The 22377-nt window shown below is 62.0% G+C and overlaps 3 protein-coding genes across 5 annotated transcripts in view; all 3 read left to right on the top strand.

Annotated features, from left to right (window-relative positions):
* Positions 1–5572, top strand: part of ARID3B (AT-rich interaction domain 3B) — a 35002-nt gene extending 29430 nt beyond the window's left edge. The window contains exon 9 of the mRNA XM_032122717.1: positions 2457–5572. Coding sequence (XP_031978608.1) covers positions 2457–2635 — 179 coding nt within the window. The 3' untranslated portion in view covers positions 2636–5572. The remainder of the gene's footprint in view (positions 1–2456) is intronic.
* A 139-nt stretch (positions 5573–5711) lies between these two features.
* On the top strand, positions 5712–10776 carry LOC116450584 (synaptotagmin-3-like). Its single transcript, XM_032123196.1, has 6 exons — positions 5712–6127; positions 7324–7418; positions 7671–8476; positions 8863–9028; positions 9572–9738; positions 9932–10776. Exons 1-6 carry the CDS (start codon positions 5712–5714, stop codon positions 10085–10087), a joined length of 1806 nt encoding a protein of 601 aa, XP_031979087.1. The 3' UTR covers positions 10088–10776.
* Positions 10777–11212: 436 nt separating this feature from the next.
* Positions 11213–20221, top strand: CLK3 (CDC like kinase 3). 3 transcript variants are annotated; one of them, XM_032122455.1, is made up of 13 exons: positions 11213–11269; positions 11505–11653; positions 13879–14059; positions 15986–16079; positions 16345–16411; positions 17323–17439; positions 17713–17879; positions 18011–18105; positions 18400–18529; positions 18738–18820; positions 19133–19212; positions 19331–19421; positions 19626–20221. In XM_032122455.1, the coding sequence occupies exons 2-13, from the start codon at positions 11505–11507 to the stop codon at positions 19809–19811; spliced, it is 1440 nt and encodes a 479-aa protein (XP_031978346.1). In that variant the 5' UTR covers positions 11213–11269; the 3' UTR covers positions 19812–20221. The 3 variants fall into 3 exon arrangements, with proteins under 3 accessions (XP_031978346.1, XP_031978345.1, XP_031978347.1); XM_032122454.1 differs by having other exon boundaries at positions 13852–14059; XM_032122456.1 differs by lacking the exons at positions 11213–11269; positions 11505–11653; positions 15986–16079 and having other exon boundaries at positions 13975–14059; positions 19626–20059.
* Positions 20222–22377: the final 2156 nt, after the last annotated feature.

Genomic DNA, 22377 nt, shown 5'->3' with positions numbered 1-22377 from the left:
CGGGGAAGCCCTCCTGGGAATGAGGGAGCCCAACTGGGAACGGGAGAGCCCTCCTGGGAACGGGGGAGCCCTCCTGGGAATGAGGGAGCCCTCCTGGGAACGGGGAAGCCCTCCTGGGAATGAGGGAGCCCAACTGGGAACGGGAGAGCCCTCCTGGGAACGGGGGAGCCCTCCTGGGAACGGGGGAGCCCTCCTGGGAATGAGGGAGCCCTCCTGGGAACGGGGGAGCCCTCCTGGGAAGGGGGGAGCCCTCCTGGGAACGAGGGAGCCCTCCTGGGAACGGGGGAGCCCAACTGGGAACGGGGGAGCCCTCCTGGGAACGGGAGAGCCCTCCTGGGAATGAGGGAGCCCTCCTGGGAACGGGGGAGCCCTCCTGGGAATGAGGGAGCCCTCCTGGGAACGGGGGAGCCCAACTGGGAACGGGGGAGCCCAACTGGGAATGAGGGAGCCCAACTGGGAACGGGGGAGCCCAACTGGGAACGGGGGAGCCCAACTGGGAATGAGGGAGCCCTCCTGGGAACAAGGGAGCCCTCCTGGGAACGAGGGAGCCCAACTGGGAACGAGGGAGCCCAACTGGGAACGGGGGAGCCCTCCTGGGAACGGGGGAGCCCAACTGGGAACGGGGGAGCCCTCCTGGGAACGGGGGAGCCCTCCTGGGAATAAGGGAGCCCTCCTGGGAACGGGGGAGCCCAACTGGGAACAGGGGAGCCCAACTGGGAACGGGGGAGCCCTCCTGGGAACGGGGGAGCCCTCCTGGGAATGAGGGAGCCCTCCTGGGAAGGGGGGAGCCCTCCTGGGAACGGGGGAGCCCTCCTGGGAACGGGGGAGCCCTCCTGGGAACGGGAGAGCCCTCCTGGGAACAAGGGAGCCCTCCTGGGAACGAGGGAGCCCTCCTGGGAATGGGGGAGCCCTCCTGGGAACGGGGGAGCCCAACTGGGAACGGGAGAGCCCTCCTGGGAACGAGGGAGCCCTCCTGGGAACGGGGGAGCCCAACTGGGAACGGGGGAGCCCTCCTGGGAACGGGGGAGCCCTCCTGGGAATGAGGGAGCCCAACTGGGAACGAGGGAGCCCAACTGGGAACGGGGGAGCCCAACTGGGAACGGGAGAGCCCTCCTGGGAACGGGAGAGCCCTCCTGGGAACGGGGGAGCCCAACTGGGAACAAGGGAGCCCTCCTGGGAATGAGGGAGCCCTCCTGGGAACGGGGGAGCCCAACTGGGAACGGGGGAGCCCAACTGGGAACGGGAGAGCCCTCCTGGGAATGAGGGAGCCCAACTGGGAACGGGGGAGCCCAACTGGGAACGGGAGAGCCCTCCTGGGAACGGGGGAGCCCTCCTGGGAACGGGGGAGCCCAACTGGGAACAAGGGAGCCCTCCTGGGAATGAGGGAGCCCAACTGGGAACGGGAGAGCCCTCCTGGGAACGAGGGAGCCCTCCTGGGAACGAGGGAGCCCTCCTGGGAACGGGGGAGCCCAACTGGGAACGGGGGAGCCCAACTGGGAACGGGAGAGCCCTCCTGGGAATGAGGGAGCCCTCCTGGGAATGAGGGAGCCCAACTGGGAACGGGGGAGCCCAACTGGGAACGGGGGAGCCCAACTGGGAACGGGGGAGCCCTCCTGGGAATGAGGGAGCCCTCCTGGGAACGGGGGAGCCCTCCTGGGAATGAGGGAGCCCAACTGGGAACGGGGGAGCCCTCCTGGGAATGAGGGAGCCCTCCTGGGAACAAGGGAGCCCTCCTGGAAACGGGGGAGCCCTCCTGGGAACGAGGGAGCCCAACTGGGAACGGGGGAGCCCTCCTGGGAAGGGGGGAGCCCTCCTGGGAACGGGGGAGCCCTCCTGGGAATAAGGGAGCCCTCCTGGGAACGGGGGAGCCCTCCTGGGAACAGGGGAGCCCAACTGGGAACGAGGGAGCCCAACTGGGAATGAGGGAGCCCTCCTGGGGTCAGGATGGGTGGGATGGGGTGGTCCCTGCTCAGTCGCAGCAGGGAGAGGCGATTCCTTTGCTTGGTGTCAGTGCTGTAAAATCTGAGGGAAGGGTTTTAAAAGCTCTCTGGCAGTGTTGGCAGGAAGGAGCATTATCCCTCTTCTTCAAGGAGGGGCTTCACCCGGCTTTCCCAGCAGGAATGTCCCCTGCGCTCCGCTGGAGCAGTTTCCCCTCCGCAGGTCCCACCCGCGCATCCTTGGGCCAGTCCCAAGTGGGAGGCCTGGCCCTGCCTGGCCCTGACCCCAGCGGGAGCTGCTTCCCTGCTCCGAAGGCAGAGGCCATTTGGGATCTGTTTTCCTTAGGGACAGCATCCCTGTGCCAGGCTCCAGTGCCAGGGAGCGCTGACTCGGGAGCGCGCTCGGAGCCACACCAAGCCCTATCCCCGAGCCTCTCCCCGCCGGGACGGGATCCACGGGGTGGGAACGCCTTCCCTTTTCCCAGCCGTGCCAGCCCCTGACCCGCTGTGTGCCCACAGGGGTGCTGTTTGCCCAGAAGCCCGTGGTGCAGCTCCTGGCCGGCTCGGGCCCGCAGAGCTCGTGCAGCAGCAGCAGCAGCAGCAGCAGCAGCAGCAGCAGCAGCTCCCACTGCTCCCCCAGCCCTACCTCATCGCGGGGCACGCCCGGCGCAGAGCCCTCCACCAGCTGGTCCCTCTGACGGGCACTGTCCCAGCCCGGCCGGCTCCGAAGCAGCCGGGCAGGAGTGCACAGATACCTCATCTCAAGGAACCTGCTCTCATGGCTGGCCAGCAACAGGAGGATGATGATGGTGGTGGTGGTGGTGGTAGTGGTGAAACCTTTCCATGCCAGCGAGTTTTCCTTCATCGTCTCTTTGTCCGGCATTTTTTACTTCGTTCCCCCCCTTTCCTTCCTCCCTTTTGCTCTTTGTTCCTCCTCCTCCTCCTCGCAGGGTTTGTGGTGTTCCCATGGAGGGGGGGCACACCTGGCGTTTCTCAATCAGGGATGGGCTCCAGGGCCGCGGGTCCGGGCGTGGCCGGGACGTCACCAGAGCAGGGAAAGGGCCGGAGCTGGGGCAGGGACTCCTGGAATCCTGGAACCAGGGGCCACGAGGGCTCTTCCCACCCACAACTCCGTGTTTTGACAATCCTGAGAGCCGGGGGCGTGCCTGGCCCTATCCTCCCGTGGCAAACTGCTCGTGTCCCTTCCTGCTGTGTCCTCATGGGAGGCTCCCGAGCGTCCTTGCTGCTCCTGTCCTCGGTTTTGGCACCATCAGCTGCTCGGTCCTGCCTGGTGCCACCTCACCCATCCCGTTCAGCCGAGTCCTGGATGCCCCTGAGTGTCCTGTACCCCCTGAGGAGCTCACCCCAGTGACACTGACAGCCTGGGCTTGCTGGGGCTCCGTGTCCTGCCCCTCCGCCCCTGCGGCAGCGTCACCGGGGTTGGCCCAGGCTCCCTGGGGCAGCTCTGGAAGCTCTGCAGGGCTGAGCTGAGCACAGGGGGTGCTGATGGAGCCCAGCTGGGCACCTGTGCAGGTGCTGCGGTTAATGTGACCCACAGGGAATTTGGGGCTCTGAACAAACCCCCTCAAACTGTGCCCGAGCAGGGGAGACCCCCTTGTCTGCGGGGAGAAGCAGAGCACGGGGAATCCAGCCCCTCCTCGGCCTTTCCCTGGGCTCCCCGGCTGGAAGCAGAGCTGGAGTTCCCTGGCTCCATGGAGCAGCAGCTCAGGTGGCCTCGCGCTGTCCCCGTGTCCCTGTGGCCTTTCCCCAGCCCGGAGCCACTCCCAGCCCCGTCCCCCTGCCCTGGTGACATCCCTCCCATCCCTCCCGCCCTGGTGACGTCCTTCCCGTGCTCCAGGCCCAGGTCAGGTTTTTTTGAGCAGATGAAATACCTCAGATATGTACTTGTTGTTGGGTTGGTTTTGTTTGTGTTGGGGTGGCTTTTTTAACCTCTTCAGGAAGTATTGGCATATCCTATCGCTTGGGGGTTTAATAGGCGGGTTTGCTGACTTTGTGTTTGCTTCTATCCGTTTCCACTTTTAAATCTATCACCAAAGACAGGAGGTTCAAACAAGGCTGAGCGAAGGAGCAGTGGCTTCCCCACCCTCCAGGCCAGCAGGAGCCGAGCTCCAGCATCATCCCAGGACATGTGCATGGCAGGACAGCGGGGAAAAGGGCAGCAGCGGTCTCGGCCCTTGGATCTGTGCGCTGGCCTCGCTTCTCCCGGCTCTGGGCTCTGCCCCCGTGCTGGTTCCTACGCCATGGCCAGGGGCTGTCCTGCCCCCGCAGCCCTGAGGACTCTCTGGGATCAGAAGGTGGGAATGCACATGTCCTGAGAGGGATGCTGCTCCCAGCTGCCCCATCCAGCTGCCTCCAGAGGGAGCGGTGCCCTCCCCGGGGGCGGGGGAGGCTGGGCTGAGCCCGCAGGCTCCACAGCATTTCATCCTCGCAGACTCCCGGAGGGTTTTCCAGCCTCTGGGACTCGATCAGATGATTTTTTTTTCCCCCCCCTTTTTTTGTTTTCCTTTGATTGTTTTTTTATTTTATTCGGGGGCGGGGTTGGGGCTGTTTCCTCTGAGTGGGACTGGGGCACTTTCTGCTTTTCCCTCTGCCCTGCTCCCCAGCCCTGGGGAGCAGAGGCTGCTCCGGGGTGGGGTTGCTTTGTCTCACTTGCTAACGTTGTGTTTTCTTGCACAGAAAGGCACTCGAATCACTGAACTGCTTGGACACTACTAGAGTATTAATGTTTATAAGCTTTACTCAACCTAGACTGGAACTAGCCAGGGACTAACAGATTGTTTTGTATCCAATTCAGGGAAAGAATCAGGTCGGGAAGCGTAACAGATACCTCAGTTAAATAAGCTGCAACAATAAACTGGTCCTTTCCCAGCCCAGGGTGACAAGGACCATCCAGACTGTGAAGAGTTAACCCTTTCCCTCAGCCTGGCTTTGGCCCCGGCAGCCTGAGCTGCGGGTCTCCTGCTGAGCTGCCAGGCTTTGGGTTCGGGGTGCTGGAAACCAGCAGCAGAGCGGGGGAGGCTGAGCGGGGGCCGCCCCAGCCCAGTGTAGTACTCAGGGTTTGATGCTGCGAGTAGGACGTTCCCGAGGGCAGTGCTCCGCTTCGCGGTGTTGCTCCATCCTCCCCCACAGCTCCGCGCACCAGCCACGGGCTCGGCAGCGAGCAGCCAAAAACCCCCCAGCTTGCTCCCAGCGCAGCCTCCGGCGCTTCCAGGGGGACAGCGGCATCCCGAGCGTGCTGCGGGGCTGCGGGGCAGGCTCGGGGTGAGCGGGGGGCTGCGTGTGCCCGCTCGGCTCCCGCGGTCAGCGTGGCCGTGTCACACCGAGTCCTTTCGGCCGCTGCGCGGGCGCGTTCCCGGGGGACTGCGATCAGATGTTCTCCTCTCCAAACAGCTGCAGCAGCCTTGCTACTAGTTTTTCTTACCTATTTAAAAAAAAAAAAAAAAAGAAAAAATAAAATAAGTAAATAAAAACAAATGTGATAGCCTAGGCGGTGGATAAATACCTCAACGTCTCCTTTCAACAAGTGTCTGTATATGTTGTTGTTGGGTTTTTTCTATCTTACAGGTTATCTGAATGTTTATATTCCAATAAACTTCTACCTCTTCACACCGTGACCCCCACGCCTGCTTTGTGCCCCCGGCTGGCTCCCTGAGTTTAAGGAATTCCCAGATATTCCCGGAGGCTGGGGCCTGTCCTTGCAGGGGCCCTGTGCTCCCAGTTTGGAGCTGGGCTGGGTCCCCGTGGGCTGGAACGATGGCGCTTCCAGCCTGGATCCTGACGGGAACCACACGGGCTCTCCTTTCCCAGGTGTCGCTGGAGCTGTCCCCGCCCCTGTCCCTTACCCATCTCCCAAATCCCTCCTCTGTCACCACCTGCTCCCCACAAAAGGCACATTTAATGCCTCCCCGCAGCCTCGCTGTTTGCACAGCGCCCGACGCTGTTTTTCCAGTCATTGAACCAGTTCGGCGGCGGGAGGGGAGCTGTTCCCCGTCCCTGCCGTACCAGCCTTGCCGATGCCCCGTGCCCGCATTTGCCTTGGCCGGGGGCCCGCCAGTGTGGGCCGGGGAGCGGATGGAGCCCACGACCTTCCTCATCCTGCCCCCGGAGCCACCCCGTGGAAGCAGAACCTCTCCCCTCCTGCCCGCCCTTCCCTCGTCCCGCGGCTGCCGGTGAGCTCCGCACACGGGGACAGCAGCCGGGCTCAGCCGGGCTCCGGTCCCAGCCTATCCCAGCCTCTCCCCCACCTCTCCTCCCGTCCTGCCCACCCCTCCTGGCCTCGGCTTCTCCCAGCCCCGGCTTTTCCCCTCGGGAGCGCGGCTGAGGCGGCTCAAGGACTCCCCCGATGCCCGGAGCAGGTAAGGTGGGGTCCGGTGCCACCTCCCGCGGGGTTCGCTGCGGGCTTTGTCCAGCGGCAGCTGGACAGGGCTGTCCGCCGGCCCCGGGGGTGCTCACACACCTGGGCTCAGGCGAGGAGCGGCTCCGTGCTGCTCTCCCCAAGCCCTGCAGCCCCTGCCTGGCGGAGCTGCTCCCTGCACGCCCCGCACCCCAAAGCGGGCATCCCGAGGGTCCGGTGCGCATTCCCACCCTCCAGCCCTGTAGATCCCCGTGGGTCCGTGCGCCCGGGCTGGACACGCTCCTCCGGCCCTCCCAGCTCGCTCTCCCAGGGCTGCACGGCCGCGGGCACCGGCAGGCGCTGTTTGGGCTGGAATATAATCCCCCAGGCAAATTCCCACCGCGGCCCCTTCCCTCCATCCCGCCCTAAACGCCGCCATGCAGCTCATCCCAGCCACGACCTGGCTCCCGAGCAAACAACAAAGGGCTGGGGAGAGCCCAGCGCGGATTAAGGCACCTGGGCACGGAGGCCCGGCCCTGCGGGCTGAGACAATGCCTGCTTTTTTCCTTCCGACATCCCCATCCCACCGTGGGACCCGGCTCAGGCTCTGGCACAGCTTTGTCCCGGCCCTATTCTCCTTAATCCCTCGCTCCAGCTGCCAGCTCTGGGCACAGGGAGGTTTTTGCCAGCACAGCCACACAGGTGCCAGCTCTGAAACCCAGGAACTAAATTCCAAAGGAGCTTCAGCCCCGATGCCCAGGAATTTGCTTCCCTGCTCCCTAAATGCCAGCGTGCAGGGGTGCCGTCTTTCCAGGGAGCCCCAAACCCTGCGGGCATCCCTGCTGGGAGGGACAAAGCCCAGGTCATCACCCACAGAGGCACAGCTCAGGGAGGAGGTTCTCCTCTTTTGGGACCGCGCGTGGGTTGTCTCACCCCTCAGGGGCCGCTGCCGCTTTGAATCCAGCCCGGACACCCCAAATCCCCCCTTGCAGGTGCCCCCACTCCCCTCCACACCCTCTGAGCCCCCACCAGCGCCCGGCTGGTCGTGCCCGAGCTGCGTCAGCCTGGCGGCGGCGCTGATAACTCCCCGCTTTCCGCGGTCCTTATCACTCCCGGGGTGAGGCCGGGTTTGTTTTAGCCCCGGCCCCGTGCCAGGCTGCCCGAGCGAGGCGCCGGCCCCGCCGGCTCCTGTCCCCACTTCTGGCTTTGGGATGTTCCAGCTCAGTCCCAGCTCACAGAGAGCGGGGAGAGGGTCCCGGGGGAGAGGGGCACCCGCGTGTTGCCCGTCCCAGTCGCTGCCGCCCCCAGGGAGAGCCGCGCTGGCGCAGCCCTGGCGAGACCCGGCCGCTGACGGTGCCCATCTCTCCCTCTCTCCCCAGCGCACCTGCAGCTGTCCCTCGGCGCGGGGCTGTCCCTCCTCTGCCTCGGCGTCCTCCTGGGCTGTGCCATGTGCTGGTGGCACCGCCGGCGCCCGGGCCGCCTCCTCGGCCGGGAGCGAGTGGAGCTGGGACCGGCTCTGCCCGCGGCGACGGTGCCGGTGCTCATCCAGCAGCTCCGCGAGGAGGTGACGGGAGAGGCGCCGGGTGCCCGGGACAAAGAGACTTCCCCGGCACCGCCGGCATCCCGCGGGGGCTCGCCCCACGGCAGAGCATCCCTGCCCACCCTCCCCTTCCTCCCGCAGCTGGCGGGGCTGTGCCAGCGCCGCTGCACCATCGCCAGCACCAAACTCCTCTGCGGCGAGCAGAGCCCGCTGGTCCCCCCTGTGCCGGGGTCCCCACCGCGCTGCCGGCAGCGTCCCCGGCTCCACTGCGACCTGTGCTACTCCCTGCCCGAGGCCACCCTCACCGTCACCATCCTCGGCGTGTCGCACCTGCCCCAGGGCCACCACGGCTCCCGCGTCAAGGTGTCGCTGGTGCCGCGGCCGCCGCTGTCCCGGCGCGTGTCCGTGCGCCGCCGGAGCCTCCGCCCCGCCCGCCGGGAGCCGCGCCGGTGCCGGTTCGGCCCGTACGGCCCGGAGGAGCTGGGCAGCTGCACCCTGCGCTTTGCTGTCTACGCCAGGTCACGGAGCCTCCAGGATTCCTTCGTGGGCGAGGTCCTGTTCCCCTGCGCCGAGGCCTCCTGGGACCCCCGGGCCCCCTCCAGCTACTCCTGGGAGCTGGCGAGCACCAAAACCAAGCTCAGCAAGGTCAGCACGGCAGCGGTTTTAGTGTTTGGGCTGAGTTCTGCTTGATCTGAGAGCCCTGGAACTCCACGGGCAGAGGCAGAGCCTTCAAGCACCACCAGGATACCCCCGGTGTGTGTGTGCATGTGGCAGCCAGTGCCTTATTTGAGGCTACGCAGCTCATCCTCGGGGAGTGCTGGGGTGGAAGGGGCGAAAGCAGAGCTCTGGCACCATCACCGCACTGATGGTGGGCGTCAAACCCTCCTTCCTCGCTCATTTTTGCCCATCCCCGACCCTGCTGGGGGACGAGCACCGCCGGGCTGGAAGGACTGGGTGAGGTCGGAGGTGGAAGGACTGGGTGAGGTCGGAGGAGGTTTCACGGCATCTCCTGCTCGCCCCTCCCATTCCAGTGCCGCAGTGCCCACGGGCTGAGCTGCAGCGTCCCCTCCTCGCCTCCCAGACCCCTGGGACAGCTCCTCCTCCTGCTCCAGCACCAGGCTCTGGCCGGGCGCATCAAGGTGCTGCTCCGCAAGGCAGAGGCCCTGGGCCGGCTCTCCCGCATGCCGGGCGCTCCAGGTAGGGCACAGGGAACAGGACATGCCCAGGTGGGCACAGGGAACACCTTCCCCTCCTTTTGCTTGGCGGATTCTCTTATTCCTCTCAAACTTCTCTCTCCAAGCATGGGAGAGGGCTGGAATGAGATGATCTTTGAGGTCCCTTCCAAACCAAACTGCTCTGTGATCCTTTGACGGTATGAAAACGAGCACAGGGAGTGTAATTCGGATCTAGCTATCTCCACCATGGCCCCAAAGTGCTTGAAATACATTTATTTATGGTCAAAAATCAGCATGCAGCCTCCTGTCCTGCTGGCTGCTGTCACCTCTGGCTCTCCCTGCTCTCTGGGATGTGGGCAGGGATGTGAGCGGAGGGCTTTGGAGGTCCCTGCTCTCAAGAAGGGAGGGGTGGGTGAAAGCCCAGGAGCTCCGTGCTCTCCCCACATCTCCACAGAGCCCCGTGGGGGTCCTGCAGCCCCCCAGGCACCACTCCTGCCCCCCGGCCTCCCTTCCTGGGGATGGCCAGAGCAGCTTCCTCTCTCCAGGGCTCTGTCTCCATTTCCAGGCCACTACGTCATCATCCACCTCTACCACGACGGCCACATCATCGACACCAAGGAGAGCAAGTCCAGCAGCGGCTACAACCCCGTGTGGAACTCGCCCTTCCTCTTCAGCGTCCCTGCGGGGGACATCCAGCAGCACGAGCTGGCCTTGGAGTTCATTGTCATGCAGGTGAGGTGACCGTGGCTGAGGAGGTGACCGTGGCTGAGGAGGTGGCCTGGCTCACCTGTGCTGCTGCCCCTGGCGGGCTCAGCCCCCGCAGGAGCTGATTCCTGCCATCCCTGCGAGGTTTCTGGGGTGGGATGGCTGCTCTCGGGATAAGGGAAGGCCACCAGCCGTGTCCCCGTGCCCTGTCCTGCCCCAGGCTCGGCTCCACAGCCGCGGCTCCGCGCTGGGCCGTGTCCAGGTGGGGCCAGGTGCCCCTGGCACCGGGATGCTGCACTGGAGGGACATGTGCACCCAGGCACCGCTGGAGTCGGAGCGCTGGCACCGCATCCTACCCGACGCGCCCGGACCCTGATCCGGCCACAGCCCGCGGGCAGGGCTTGCCCAGGACTTGGGCCAGTGAGCCAAGGGGGTGTCCGAGCTGTGGAGAGGGGAGGTGTCACCCACACACCGTCGGGGGAGAAGTCTGGGCTCCATCTCCAGGGCTGGAGATCAGTGGTGGCCGGCACAAGCCCATCCTGAACGGCTCCGGAGGGGACCGAGCCCGTCTGAGGTGGCCTCAGCCTCGGGGGAGAGAAGAGGAGCTGTGTCTGCTCCATCCACTGCCCCCGGCTCAGAGGCTGCACCCGGAATCTTGGCTGTGGAGGAGCCGGGAGGGAAAATCACCCAGCTGGGATCCCTGTGGCCACCATGGTGGTGGCATCTCCTGCCCCTCCCACCCCACCATCGCCACCCCCCGGGCTGGGACACACCTGAGGACACCAAGGACATGCCAATATCACCTGGTGATAAAGGTGTCCATCGGCTTTTTTAATTGATTGCTGGCCCTGATGAGTAGTTGATAAATAAATAAAGGGGTTGGGAATGATCACGTGTGTGGAGCTCTCTCTCCTGTCCATGGGCCACCATGACGAAGGCCATGGGAGGGTCACCACGGGGAGGAAGGCCGTGGTGAGGGTTGTCACTGTGGGGGTCATCACGGTGAAGGGTCATCGTGGTGAGGATGACCACGGCAAGGCAGACCACGGTGAGGCAGATGAAGAAGGGAAGAAGACCATGCTGAGGGAGAAGCTTGCCATGGTGAAGGCAGACTCTGGTGAGGAAGGTCATGGAGAGGAAGGCAGTGGTGAGGCAGACTTGCGAGGAGGAAGACCGTGGCGAGGAAGGTGAGGACGGCCGTGGAGAGGAAGGCTGTGGCGAGGATGGCCCTGACGAGCACGGTGAGCCGGAGCAGGAGAGGAGGCCGTGCTGAGGGTGAGGATGGTGGCGGTGAGGAAGGACGGGGTGACGCGGGCCGTGCATTACGGCCCCTCCCGCTCCTCCCAGTCCCGGTTTAACCTCAGTGCCGTCCCTCCGGGGCGGGTTTAACCCCGGCCCCACCCCGGCCCGTGCCGTCGGGGCGGGTTTAACCCCGGCCCGTCCCTCCGGGGCGGGTTTAACCCCGTGCGGGAAGCGGAAGCGGCGGCGCTGCGGGGCCGCAGGGGCCGGGCCAGGCCGGGCCGGGCCGCACCCGCCGAGCGCGGCCGCAGGGGCGGCGGTGAGAGCGGCGGGGACAGCCGAGGGAGCGGGGCGGGGACGGGACAGCCGAGGGAGCGGGGCGGTGACAGCCGAGGGAGCGGGGCGGGGACGCGAGGGGCGGCGGGCGCCGAACGGCCCGGCCCGCGGGCAGCGGCCCCGCAAGCCCCGGGAGCCGCGGGCCGGCCTGGCCGCGGCGGGGGCCCCGCGCTCCGGGGGCTCCGCTCTGAGCGCCCGGGTGCTCTTCGTGCCCGCAGATGCATCACTGCAGGAGGTTCCGGTCGCCGGAGCAGGACGGCGAGCTGGGGCACCGGTGGAAGCGGCGGCGGTCGCGGAGCAGGGAGTACGAGGGCAGGCTGCGGTACCCGCCCCGCAGGGACCTCTCCCGGCGATCGCGATCCAGGAGGTGGGAGCGCTGCGGGCAGGGTGATCAGCCCCTGAACCCCCGGGCCGAGCCCGCGGGCCTTCCCCAGCTGGCGCAGATCAGCGGAAAAGCTGTAAATCCCGGGGATGGAAGCGAAGGGCTTACTTGTGTGTGTGTGTGTGTGTGTTCCCTGCCACGCTAAAGTTCTTCCCAAAGGCACGGCTTTCATATTAACGAGGGAGCAGCCTGCCCTGGAATCACGTTTCCATGCTGTGGAGGCATTAAAGTCTTTCCTGACAACCCGCTTCTCTCTGACAGGATTAAAATCAGATTTAAAGCAACAGCACTGCTTCCTCACCTCAGAAGGGACCCCAGCTAAACGATCCGACCACTGACTGATCTTTCCTGCTTCGGTTCAGGATTTTACCTTTGATCCTCTCTTTGTTCAGCGTTTCCACAGGGACAATTAGGTGCTGGAAGCGGGATAAGGCCTCTGATAAGAGGAGGGTTCTGGAACAGAGGCCGGAGCCGTGTGGCCGCAGTGGGCTGGTGGTGGTGCTGGCGCTGGTGTGGTTCCACTGGTTGGACTGGGCAGGTGCAGCCAGGCAGGAGCTGAGCTCATCTTTAAATTCCTGAAATGCTCTCCGGATTAATTTCTCTCCCCAGCCTGGCTTTTGTTTACTTGAAGGAGGTGGATTGTGAAATAGAGCTGGCGCACGCAACAGGCTTTTCCATTTTTTTTTCATCTGATGGGTAGTTTGGGACAGATTTGGGCAAAACCAGGCTTTTGTTGGGTGAAAACAGTCTTGTCCCTTTAGTCTCAGCCTCTTTGAGGAGACCTGAGCACTTGAGTCCTTCAGCTCATTATTTCTGCTTCCTGTGTCCGTCCAAAGCACCCAGCAGAGCTGCACCGAGGCGTGTCTGGATCGATGCTGGACAGAGCCGTGGGGTTGTGTTTTGGGTACTTCAGCAGCGACCAAGAGCCACAGCTGCCCTGGCACGGTCTGGAATTCTGACCCACTCTGGGATGAGCCCCCCGGGCGCCCCATTGAGCTGCCAGCAGTGGAGCTGTTGTTGACAGGGCTGAGGAGGGGTGCAAACAGCAGCAATTCCCCTTTCCAGGCTGAAGGTCTTGGCTGGGTGACAGCATCAACCTGGCCTGGAGCGCTGCTTTTATTGCAACATCTGCTACCTAAAACACAGCTCCTTTCTCAGCAGGGTGTGAAGCAAGACTCCCAGGAAATCTGGTTGGTGTTTTGGGGCAGGGAGAGCTGCTCTCATCATTGATGTGCCCACACCGTACCCAAAACCTTGTGTGTGACACCTGTGTGTAAATAGCAACACAGCTGAGCTTGGTCTTAGGTCTCCTGGCCCTTCCTGGTGCAGAGTTTGGCCTAAAGTTTTCCTGATGTCCTGGGAGGTTGTTGCTCGAGGGGTAGGAGCTCGGTTACAGGTTTTCCTTCTGGCTCTTGCTGAGGATCCGTGGAGCTGCTGTGTGTGTGCATACCAAGGGCGTGGGGCTTTGGGACCTCCAGTGTCCCCTGGGGTGACAACCAGAGCCCTGCTGCTGCTTCTCGTTTGTTTAAGAACTAATGAGACACCTTCCCGAGGGGGAGGGACGATGACAAACACCTGTGTGTGGTGGCACCATTGGCTCAGGTGACGTGGAATCATAGAGCGTTGAGGGGGTGGAAAGGACCTTAAAGCTCTCCCAGTGCCACCCCCTGCTGTGGGCAGGGACATCTTCCATTGTCCCAGGTTGTTCCAAGCCCCGTCCAACCTGGCCTTGGGCACTGCCAGGGATGGCAGTGCACAACGAGGCACACAGCCCAGCGGGAGCTCTCAGAGGGTGTTTATCCCTCAGCTCCTTAGAATGTGGGAGTGCCACACTATTTCCTCTCAAAAACTTCTCCTTCGTGGTCAGAGTTTGAGGTGCAGAAAGGTTTGAAGCTCCTGCCACAGCGGGTGGGAGCAGGAGGGTTTCTCTGTGGTGATCAGCGACGGGACACGAGGGAACAGCAGGGAGCTGCATCAGGGAGGTTTCGGTCGGATCTTAGGAAAAGGTGCTTTTCTCCAGAGGGTGAATCAGGCACTGAACAGGCTCCCAGGCGCAGAGTGGGATCGTTGGGGTGCCCCACGCGGGAGTTGGGCCTTGGTGGTTCCCGAGTCCCTTTGAGCTGAGCACGGTGGGGTTCAGCGGCGCTGCCGGGCTGCTAAGGGCGCTGTTCTGTGTGCTGCAGCCATGAGAGGATGCCTTACCACCGCAGATGCCGGCGGGACAGCGATGCCTACAGGTTCGAGGAGCGCAGCCCGTCCTTCGGGGAGGAATATTACCCGGCACGCCCGCGGAACTGGCGGCGCTCCAGGGGCAGGGAGCAGCACCGGCCCAAGAGATACCAGCACCACTGCCGGAGACGCAGGAGCAGGTCTTGTAGCAGTGCCTCCTCGGTGAGTAGCATCCACAGCGAGCTCAGGGTTTAACTGTTCTTGCCTCCTTCCAGCTCCGAGCGCTCTGGGTGAGTACCTCGAACCCCGTTTCTGTGTTTGTGGAATGTAAAGTCCTGAATCTGTGTCGTGGTCAGCGGGGAGCGTTCGTAGCCGTTGGGTTTTACTGGGCCAGCCCCTGTAGCCTTAATGCGTGAGGGAACTAAGCCATGTTCTTTAGGGCCGGGGAAGGGATCAGGGAGAGCTTCCAGTGGCACTCACATGACGGCTGACAAGGGAGAGCCCTGGCCGAGGGCCAGCCCTGCTCCCAGGGATCCGTACAGCTTGCCTTTATCCACAGCCAGGGATTTGCTTCTGCCTACGGCTGCTGCTGCTTCTGGGGGGGTTTGGTGTGCAGCATTCCTCGGTTTGGCTTCGTGCCTGGATCCCCTTCCAGGTGGGATCCATCAGCCCGGGGCTCCGGAGTTGTTTTAGTTGTCAGAGAGAGTCCCACCTTCCAAGGGCACACGTGTGTCCTCTCTCCCTGTTCCCCGCTTGCATTTCAGCTTCTTGCAAACTTCACAAGCGTGTTGTTACGACGCAGCATTCCTTCCAAGGATTAACCGGGAATATTTGGAGCTGGGTGGGGGGGCTGGTCCCAGGAATACCCTGGAAGTGGTGTGAGGTGTCAGACAGCACTTCAGCACTTCCCTCCTGTGAGGAACACTCCCCTCCCACCTGAAATGTTACCACAACTGAAGGAGCGGCTCTGATCCCGGCAGCTGGATAACCTGCACGGCTGGGAACCCCTGAGCTCCTCCTCCTGGTTCCTTTCCAGCTGACTTTGGAATTCCGGTGTTGAGGGAGCCAGGGCTGTGACGGAAGCGCTGCGGCGCGGGGGGTGTGCGGTGGGGACGCTGAGCGGGTCTGGGCTGCCAGGAGCTCAGTCCTCTGACACCTCACAGCTATCCCAGCTCTCCTTCCACCTCCTCCTCTGTAGCAGCTGACTTTTTGGGGAGTTGTGATCTTAGCTCATTATTTTGGACCAGCTGGGGGGGAAGAGGGGCACAGAAGAGAAGCCTGCTAGAAGCTCAGGCATGGAAATGTCAAGGTTTCCATGAATTCCTTCAGCTGCAGGGATTGTAACTATTTTTAAAGCAGACTAGAACCAGGTGAGGAATTAGGGCAGCTGGCTTTGTGGACCCCGGCTCCTTGCAGGAATGTTGGGCTGGTTTTCCAGTAGAAGCTTGCCAGTAGCAGGGGGTGAACGCCACCTCAGACCTTGCTTGAAGCGTTCCCTGGGGAACCTTAACAAGGCCCCCAAGGCCGATGTGCCCCAGCGGGTCTGTGAGCAGCCAGCCGGGCACGTGGATTTAGGATCAGCGTGGCAGCTGCTTCTGTCAGGAGGGGAAGGGCTGGGTCACAGCCAGGGCAGGACACAGCTCTGGGGAGCTGGAGCCGCTTTTGCCGAGGCGCAAAGAGCAGGATGCGCAGAGGGAAAACTGCTACTGTGGCTTCTACTGGGCAGCCTGTCCAAAGCGAGCGCTCGCCACGCTTGCCAGCGGAGAAGTGACCTTCAGCTGGCCAAGGCCTCCTTGTTCCGTGCCTCTGGCAGCACCTCTGTGGGGACCGGCGGTGCCACGCCGAGCCACCTTCCCGCTGTCTCTTGCCATCCTGGAAGAGGGGGGCCCTTCCTGCCCGAGCGGCGGCAGCGGCGCCAGAGGCCGTAGCTAATGAGAGAAGTTTTCTTGCCATACCTGTAGCTGTTGATGACTTTTCTGTTTTGAAGTTAGTTTGTGTCTTGACGTGTCCCTTGCAATATCCCTATCGTTATATATGCTGTGTGCCTTATGAAATGCTGGGATCTGGAAAATCCACCCACCGGCGCCCCGTCGTCCTCCACCTTTGAATGACCGCTCTGATTGCCGTCCCGGGGGGCGGTGTGTGCAGAGAAGCCAACAGAGCAGTAAGCGCAGCAGGAGCGTGGAAGATGACAAGGAAGGTCACCTGGTGTGCAGGATCGGCGATTGGCTTCAAGAGCGATGTACAGCCACCTTTCGTAAAACTTTACCTCTACTTTTACCCCCGGGTTAGCCCAGATCTCTCGTCCTGTACTGGAGGGGTCTCTAGTGTTTTATTTACTGACCAGTAACTTGCCTGAGGCAGAGCTTAGACACTTGAGTTTTAAAGAGTGTAGCAGTGAGAGACAATTCTTTTGTTTGCTTTGATGTTTTATTGCTGTGGAGTTGCAGGAGCCCAGCTCTGGCCGAGCCCCCCGGGTTCACACCCGCTGCTGTTTTCTCTCCTAGATGAAATCGTCGGCAGCCTTGGCGAAGGCACTTTTGGAAAAGTGGTGGAGTGTGTGGACCATGCCAGGTGGGCACCTTTCCCGCACCTCTTGGCCCTCGAGCATCAAGCCCAGCTGCTCACGAGCCCAGTTCCACCTGGGCTCCACGGGACCAAACTTGTCACCTTCCACGTGTCACTGCATTCCTCAGAGCAAGGGGAGGGGGCCAAACCTCAGCCCCCTCCAAAATTTACAGGCTGATGTGTTAAGGGAAGCAGGTGCTCGGAGAGTAGAATCATGGAATATCCCAAGTTGGGAGGGACCCACACGAATCATCCAAGTCCAGCTGCTGGCCCTGTGTGACACCCCAACAGCCCCACCCTGGGCACCCCTGGCAGCGCTGTCCAAACGCTCCTGGAGCTCTGGCAGCCTCGGGGCCGTGCCCATTCCCTGGGGAGCCTGGGCAGTGCCCAGCGCCCTCTGGAGAAGAGCTTTTCCCTGATCTCCAGCCTGAGCCTCCCTGCCCCAGCCGTGGAAGGTTGTGCTGCAGTGAGCTGCCGCTGAGGGGTGGGCCCTGTGACCTCCTAATCTGCCAGGGCACTCCTCCATTCTCTCCTGTGACCTCCCCCGTGGTTCCATTTGATCCCGGTGCCCTCCTGACCTCTCGTCTGGCTCCGAGCCCTGGGGTCAGTTTGCTGCAGGAGCCGCGGGGCTCTCCTGCCTCCTTGGGAATCGCTGGCACGGTTGGAGAGGGCAGGTGGCTGCTGGAGTCACAGAGAGCTGGGCTGAGGGACTGCTGTGGCAGGAGTGGGAGTGTTAGCCAGCAGTAACCCTCCACTTCCCATTAGCCACCGCCCGAGCAGCATCAATGGCCAGCAGAGCTTCATTAGGGCAAAGGATGCATGAGAACAACGTGCCTGGAGTAATGGGATGTGCCTCTCCTTGTGGGCTGAGCACGGGTTTTGTGTCTGACTCTGTCCTTGTGTCTCCTCCCTTACAGAGGCAAATCACAGGTGGCACTGAAAATCATCAAGAACGTTGGGAAATACCGAGAGGCTGCCAGGCTGGAAATCAACGTCCTGAAAAAAATCAAAGAGAAGGACAAGGAGAACAAGTTGTAAGTTCCCAGTACCACAAAGCAACACAGGGCTGAGGATGTGCCTCCTGTGCTGAGGGCAAGTGGTCCCATTGCTCTGCTGCCTTGTCCCTGAGGAACTGGGGGGCTCTCTCTGAAGGTGGCTGAGCAAAGCAGGAAGTGTCTCCCCGTGTTCCTGAGTCAGCTGGCTCAGAGCTCTGCTCACCAGCCACTCCTGAACTGGCCAGGAGCAGGGCCAGTGGCTGTCCTGGGATCCCTGGAGGGTGGTTTACCCCTGCCTCTCTCCCTGCCCAGCCTGTGCGTCCTGATGTCGGACTGGTTCAACTTCCACGGCCACATGTGCATTGCCTTCGAGCTTCTGGGCAAGAACACGTTCGAGTTCCTGAAGGAGAACAACTTCCAGCCGTACCCCCTCCCGCAGATCCGGCACATGGCCTACCAGCTCTGCCACGCCCTGAGATGTGAGTGACCCAGAACGGGCTTCCAGGGAGCTGGGGAGGAGCTGCCTTGGCACTGCGCTGGGCAAAGCTGTGGGGTGCTTCTCTCTGGTTCTTGGAGAGGTTTATTTCTCTGTCCTCTTCCCTCTGTGCAGTTCTACACGACAACCAGCTGACTCACACCGACCTCAAGCCAGAGAACATCCTGTTTGTCAACTCGGATTTTGACACCCTGTACAACGAGAACAAGGTGGGTTTGTCCCAGGGAGCAGCAGCTGCGTCAGGAATGGCCTGCCTTCCCCTCCCTGCAGGAATTGCATCTTCCCCGCTCTGGGTAGCGGGACAAACTGGAACTCAGGCCTCTTCCTCCTGCCAGGCCTCCTAAGAGCCTTAAGGCTGCCTGCAGTGTTTGGGGCTTTTCCAGCACGCTGCTCTGGGGTGTCGAGAGCTCAGTACTCCACAGTGTGGTCCCTGTGAGGAGCTGCAGCCACGGCAGCACTGGGGCTCCTCTCACACCTGCCCCTGCCCTGTGCTTTGCCTGCAGAGCTGCGAGGAGAAATCCATCCGGAACACGAGCATCCGCGTGGCTGACTTCGGCAGCGCCACCTTCGACCACGAGCACCACACCACCATCGTGGCCACCCGGCACTACCGTCCCCCAGAAGTGATTCTGGGTGAGAACTGCATGTTTTGGGGAGTCTCAGGGTAGGGCACAGGGGAGCAGCTGGCCCAGGATGATGCTGGCTGGAGGACAACCAGCCTGGGAGCGCTCCAGCTCTTGGAGGGAGAATTTCTAGCTCTGAGTGGAATCCCTGTGGTTTCGACAAGGAGAGACGTGGTGGGGTTTGTTGGGACACAGAGTTAATTTGATTTTCTTTGCAGAGCTGGGCTGGGCACAGCCATGTGATGTCTGGAGCACTGGCTGCATTCTGTTCGAGTATTACCGTGGCTTCACGCTCTTCCAGGTAGGATTCTTGTTCCCTGAGAACCTTAATGTCCAAAAGGGCTCAGAATGAGGTGAGGGGGAGGGAAACACACATGAGGCACTAAAAATCAGAAGCTGAGTGTGAAAATGAGCCCTGGAAAAAGGCTGGTTTGAGGAGTGCCTTGCTGGAAGGATAGGCTTCAGCTGACTTCTAGGTTCAGGTTATTTCTACTCTCTGAAGAAAGAGATGAGGAGTGGAATGCTTTCTCCCCTGTCCCTGCAGGGGTGCCAAACCTTTTGGCACCAGCTCCCCAAGCTCTGACTAACCCAGCACTGCTCTGTTCCTCTGCAGACCCATGAGAACCGTGAGCATCTTGTCATGATGGAAAAAATCCTGGGGCCGCTTCCATCTCACATGGTCCACAAAACTCGGTAAGAGCCTGGTCCTGAGCTCAGCCTAGGCCCCTGGCTGCGGCTCAGAACACCAATCCTCTGCCCTCACCTGCAAGGGAGGGAGAGATCCTACCTGATCCCCACCTTCCCTGTGCAGGAAGCAAAAATACTTCCACAATGGCAACCTGGTGTGGGATGAGAACACGTCCGACGGGCGATACGTCCAGGAGAACTGCAAGCCCCTGCGGGTAGGTGCTGCCCCCTTCTTGGATCGGGCTGTGGGGCTGAGGGATGGGAATTTCCGTGCTAACTGGTTGGTAGGGAGCCCCAAGCTCTCAGCTGCGGTGATCCCCGTCTGGCTAAAGCAGGATGGAGATTAGGGAAAGGGGGGTGTGCTGTATTTGGGATGGGAGGCAGCCCTGGCCCCAGCTGAGGCCCCGTGTCCCTTCCAGACGTACATGCTGCACGACTCGCTGGAGCACGCGCAGCTCTTTGACCTGATGAGGAGGATGCTGGAGTTCGACCCCTCGCAGCGGATCACGTTCTCGGAAGCCCTCCTGCACCCCTTCTTTGCCGGGCTCTCGGCAGAGGAGCGGATGCTGTGCGGGCGCGGCGCCAGCCGGGACCTGAGCAGATGACGGCCGGGATCCTTCGGGATGGATCCTTCGGGAGGGATCTGTCAGGATCGATCCTTCGGGGTGGATCCGGCTGGCCTCTGCAGCTCGGCCCCGCTCTCCTCCCCGAGTCCACAGGAGCTGGGGCACTGCCACAAGGACCCTGGGGATGGGAGGGGGAAGGAAAGCTCCATTGGAAAGCACAGATTTGTCTATTTATATGTTGTAAAGTTAAAATAAAGTGTTTCTTATTGTTTGATACTTCCCTTGTAGGCAGGCGTAGGGTTGTGTTGTCCCAGCTTTGCCTTTGCTGTAAAGTGAGAGGGAGATGGTGAAAAATCCCCTGGAATCACTGAGGGGGAGTGGCCCTGTGTGTGCCCCGGCAGCAGGAAGGTTCTAGGAGGAGAGCAGACAAATAAAAACTGCACACAAGAGCACACATGAAGAGTTGCACTTTATTTCAGGGCATCCTCCCCCGCAGTGGCAGGAATTGGTCGTTACAAACATCAGGTCACAAACGGGGTTACCAAGCAGTGCCACAGCAGCGCTCGCCACCTGTGCGGGCCCACAGCAGCACCCGGGGGCCCTTCCTGTGGTCCTGGGGCAGGTGGGCGTAGGAGCTATCCCAAAAACAGCTACAGCAGTGCTCCACGCTTGGAATTAACTCTGGCACCATGGGGGACGGGGAGGAGGAGGCCCAGACCCCTTTCTGGGTCTCCAAGTGCTCCAGAAGTGCTGACACCTCACATTCCAGGGTGTGAAGCCGGTGCTTCCTCAAGAAACAGCTGCCTGTGAGGGGAGGTACAGCCAAATACCCCGATCTCCCAGACGGTGAGCACAGCGCCGCGCTGCCTGCTGTGCCCTGAACACCCGTTCCCTACACCAGGGCGTGAACCCTGCTGGTGTGCAACACTGTTCATTTTTTGCTTCAACGTGGGGAACCAGTTCAAGGCTGGCACCACGCAGGGCCTCAGTGCTTCCCAGAGCCCCATCCCTGCAAAAACACCATCACCTGCTTCTGTGCCCTCCAGGCAGGGCAGCTTCACCCCTGGACTATTCCTGCCCTGCTCCGTGTGTACAAGCTACAGTTCAACAGCCAAACCCAGAAAGGGCAGGAAAAACCTGCAGAAAGCACAAATTGAAACAGCAAGTCTCCTACTGAGTGTCTCGAGCAAAGAGAGTGAAAATAAGGGGACTAAAGCTAACACTGACTACAGCAACAACCTTTTCAACCCGCTGCTGCTCCCGGAAGAAGATCCGAGGCACCAGCCGAAAAAAACAAGAGAGGCAGAGGGAATCGTTGTGTTTGTGTTGTGAAAGACCACCACGCTGCTGTCCTGTCCCAGTCAGAACCACAGGCTGGTCCATGCCACCGCAGCTGGGGCTGCACCGTGGGGCACAGCCCACCCTGCCCCCAGGATCGAGGGCTGAGCCCCCACCCCAGCACTACCGAGAGCAGCAGAGGGGAACCAGGGCTGCAGCCAGCCAGGGCAGAGCCCTGGTCCTGCTGAGGTAGATATGGCAACGTGCAGGGGGGAGACCTCGGGGTGAGCCCCGTGCTCAGCAGCCTCCTGGGCCCTCCCCGGCGCTCCACGCTGCCAGGCCAGACTCAGTCATGCTTCTTTTCCCTCCTCGTTTGAGAGCCCTGGCCTTTGTCCTAACAGAGGAAAGGGAAAGACAAGTGCCCGACTAAAGCCCCAGCTCGGGGCACCAGCGGGCCCGTGGGGCTGGTGAAGGGGATTGGAGCCACACTGGACTGGTCCCTGTGCTTCAGCCTCCAAAGGGATCCGGCTGCCCTCGACAAGGCAGCGCCTGGAGCTCTCCCAGGTGCCAGAGCAGGGGCTGTGTGAGGCGCAGGTGCCTGCAGGAGCCCGGGGGGGGAAAGGTGTGAGAGGAGCAGCAGAGCTCCCAGCACTGCCACACTCCCAGCTCCTCCCAAGGAGCAGCTCGGCCTTCCAGCACCTCCTGCTGCGGCAGCGCTCCGTGGCTCGGCTGCGGGGCACAAAGCCCTCCAGGGCACACAGAGCCAGCTCGGTGGGGCCCAAGCTGATCCCCAAAGCCAGCTGGTGGTTCCTCAGCTCGCCCCTGCTCCAGGCACTGCACCAAGGCCAACACGACGAGCACAGGAAAGGATAATCCAACACTTCTGGCAGGGCACGGGACAGCACTCAGCACCAGAGCAGGTTTCCTACGGAAATTCCACCCAGGACCCCTGCCACAGCCCTCCAGGAGCACAGCAGCTCTCCCCACGCCCTCTCCTGCCAGCAAACAGGAACCAGCCCCTCCTCAGGCTGATTCCCAGCACGCACACAAGCCCACCTGCACGCAGGCTTGGATTCCAAAGGGAATGAACAGATCCGTGAGCTACTTCCCAAACCATACCAAATGCTGCAGGGATACTGGAAGGACGGGGGAACTCACCCCAAATACCCCCTGCACCATGCACTGTCCAACAAACCCAGAGCAACCCTGCCCTGCTTCACTCCCCCGTCCCTGGTTCAGCCACTCGCTGGGCCAGACAAAGAAAGAACAAAAGAAAACAACCCCAAACCCGAGTATCCTGGAAAAGTTCTTTTCCATACCAGGCCTC

Source organism: Corvus moneduloides, chromosome 13 (assembly GCF_009650955.1).
Source record: "Corvus moneduloides isolate bCorMon1 chromosome 13, bCorMon1.pri, whole genome shotgun sequence".
NCBI classification, from domain to species: Eukaryota; Metazoa; Chordata; class Aves; order Passeriformes; family Corvidae; genus Corvus; species Corvus moneduloides.
Note: the sequence above shows the minus strand (reverse complement) of the source record. Positions and strands in the feature narration are given on the sequence as shown.

What these genes read in the sequence shown, in the direction of transcription:
- LOC116450584 (XM_032123196.1), top strand. Translation starts at nt 5,712, where the DNA reads ATGGCGCTTCCAGCCTGGATCCTGACGGGAACCACACGGGCTCTCCTT. An exon ending in CCCTCGTCCCGCGGCTGCCG is followed by an intron (nt 6,128 to 7,323) that starts GTGAGCTCCGCA and finishes AGCCCCCACCAG; the next exon opens with CGCCCGGCTGGTCGTGCCCG. An exon ending in TGGAGTTCATTGTCATGCAG is followed by an intron (nt 9,739 to 9,931) that starts GTGAGGTGACCG and finishes GTCCTGCCCCAG; the next exon opens with GCTCGGCTCCACAGCCGCGG.
- CLK3 (XM_032122454.1), top strand. Translation starts at nt 11,505, where the DNA reads ATGCATCACTGCAGGAGGTTCCGGTCGCCGGAGCAGGACGGCGAGCTG. An exon ending in CCCTGTACAACGAGAACAAG is followed by an intron (nt 18,106 to 18,399) that starts GTGGGTTTGTCC and finishes CTTTGCCTGCAG; the next exon opens with AGCTGCGAGGAGAAATCCAT. An exon ending in TCCCCCAGAAGTGATTCTGG is followed by an intron (nt 18,530 to 18,737) that starts GTGAGAACTGCA and finishes TTTTCTTTGCAG; the next exon opens with AGCTGGGCTGGGCACAGCCA.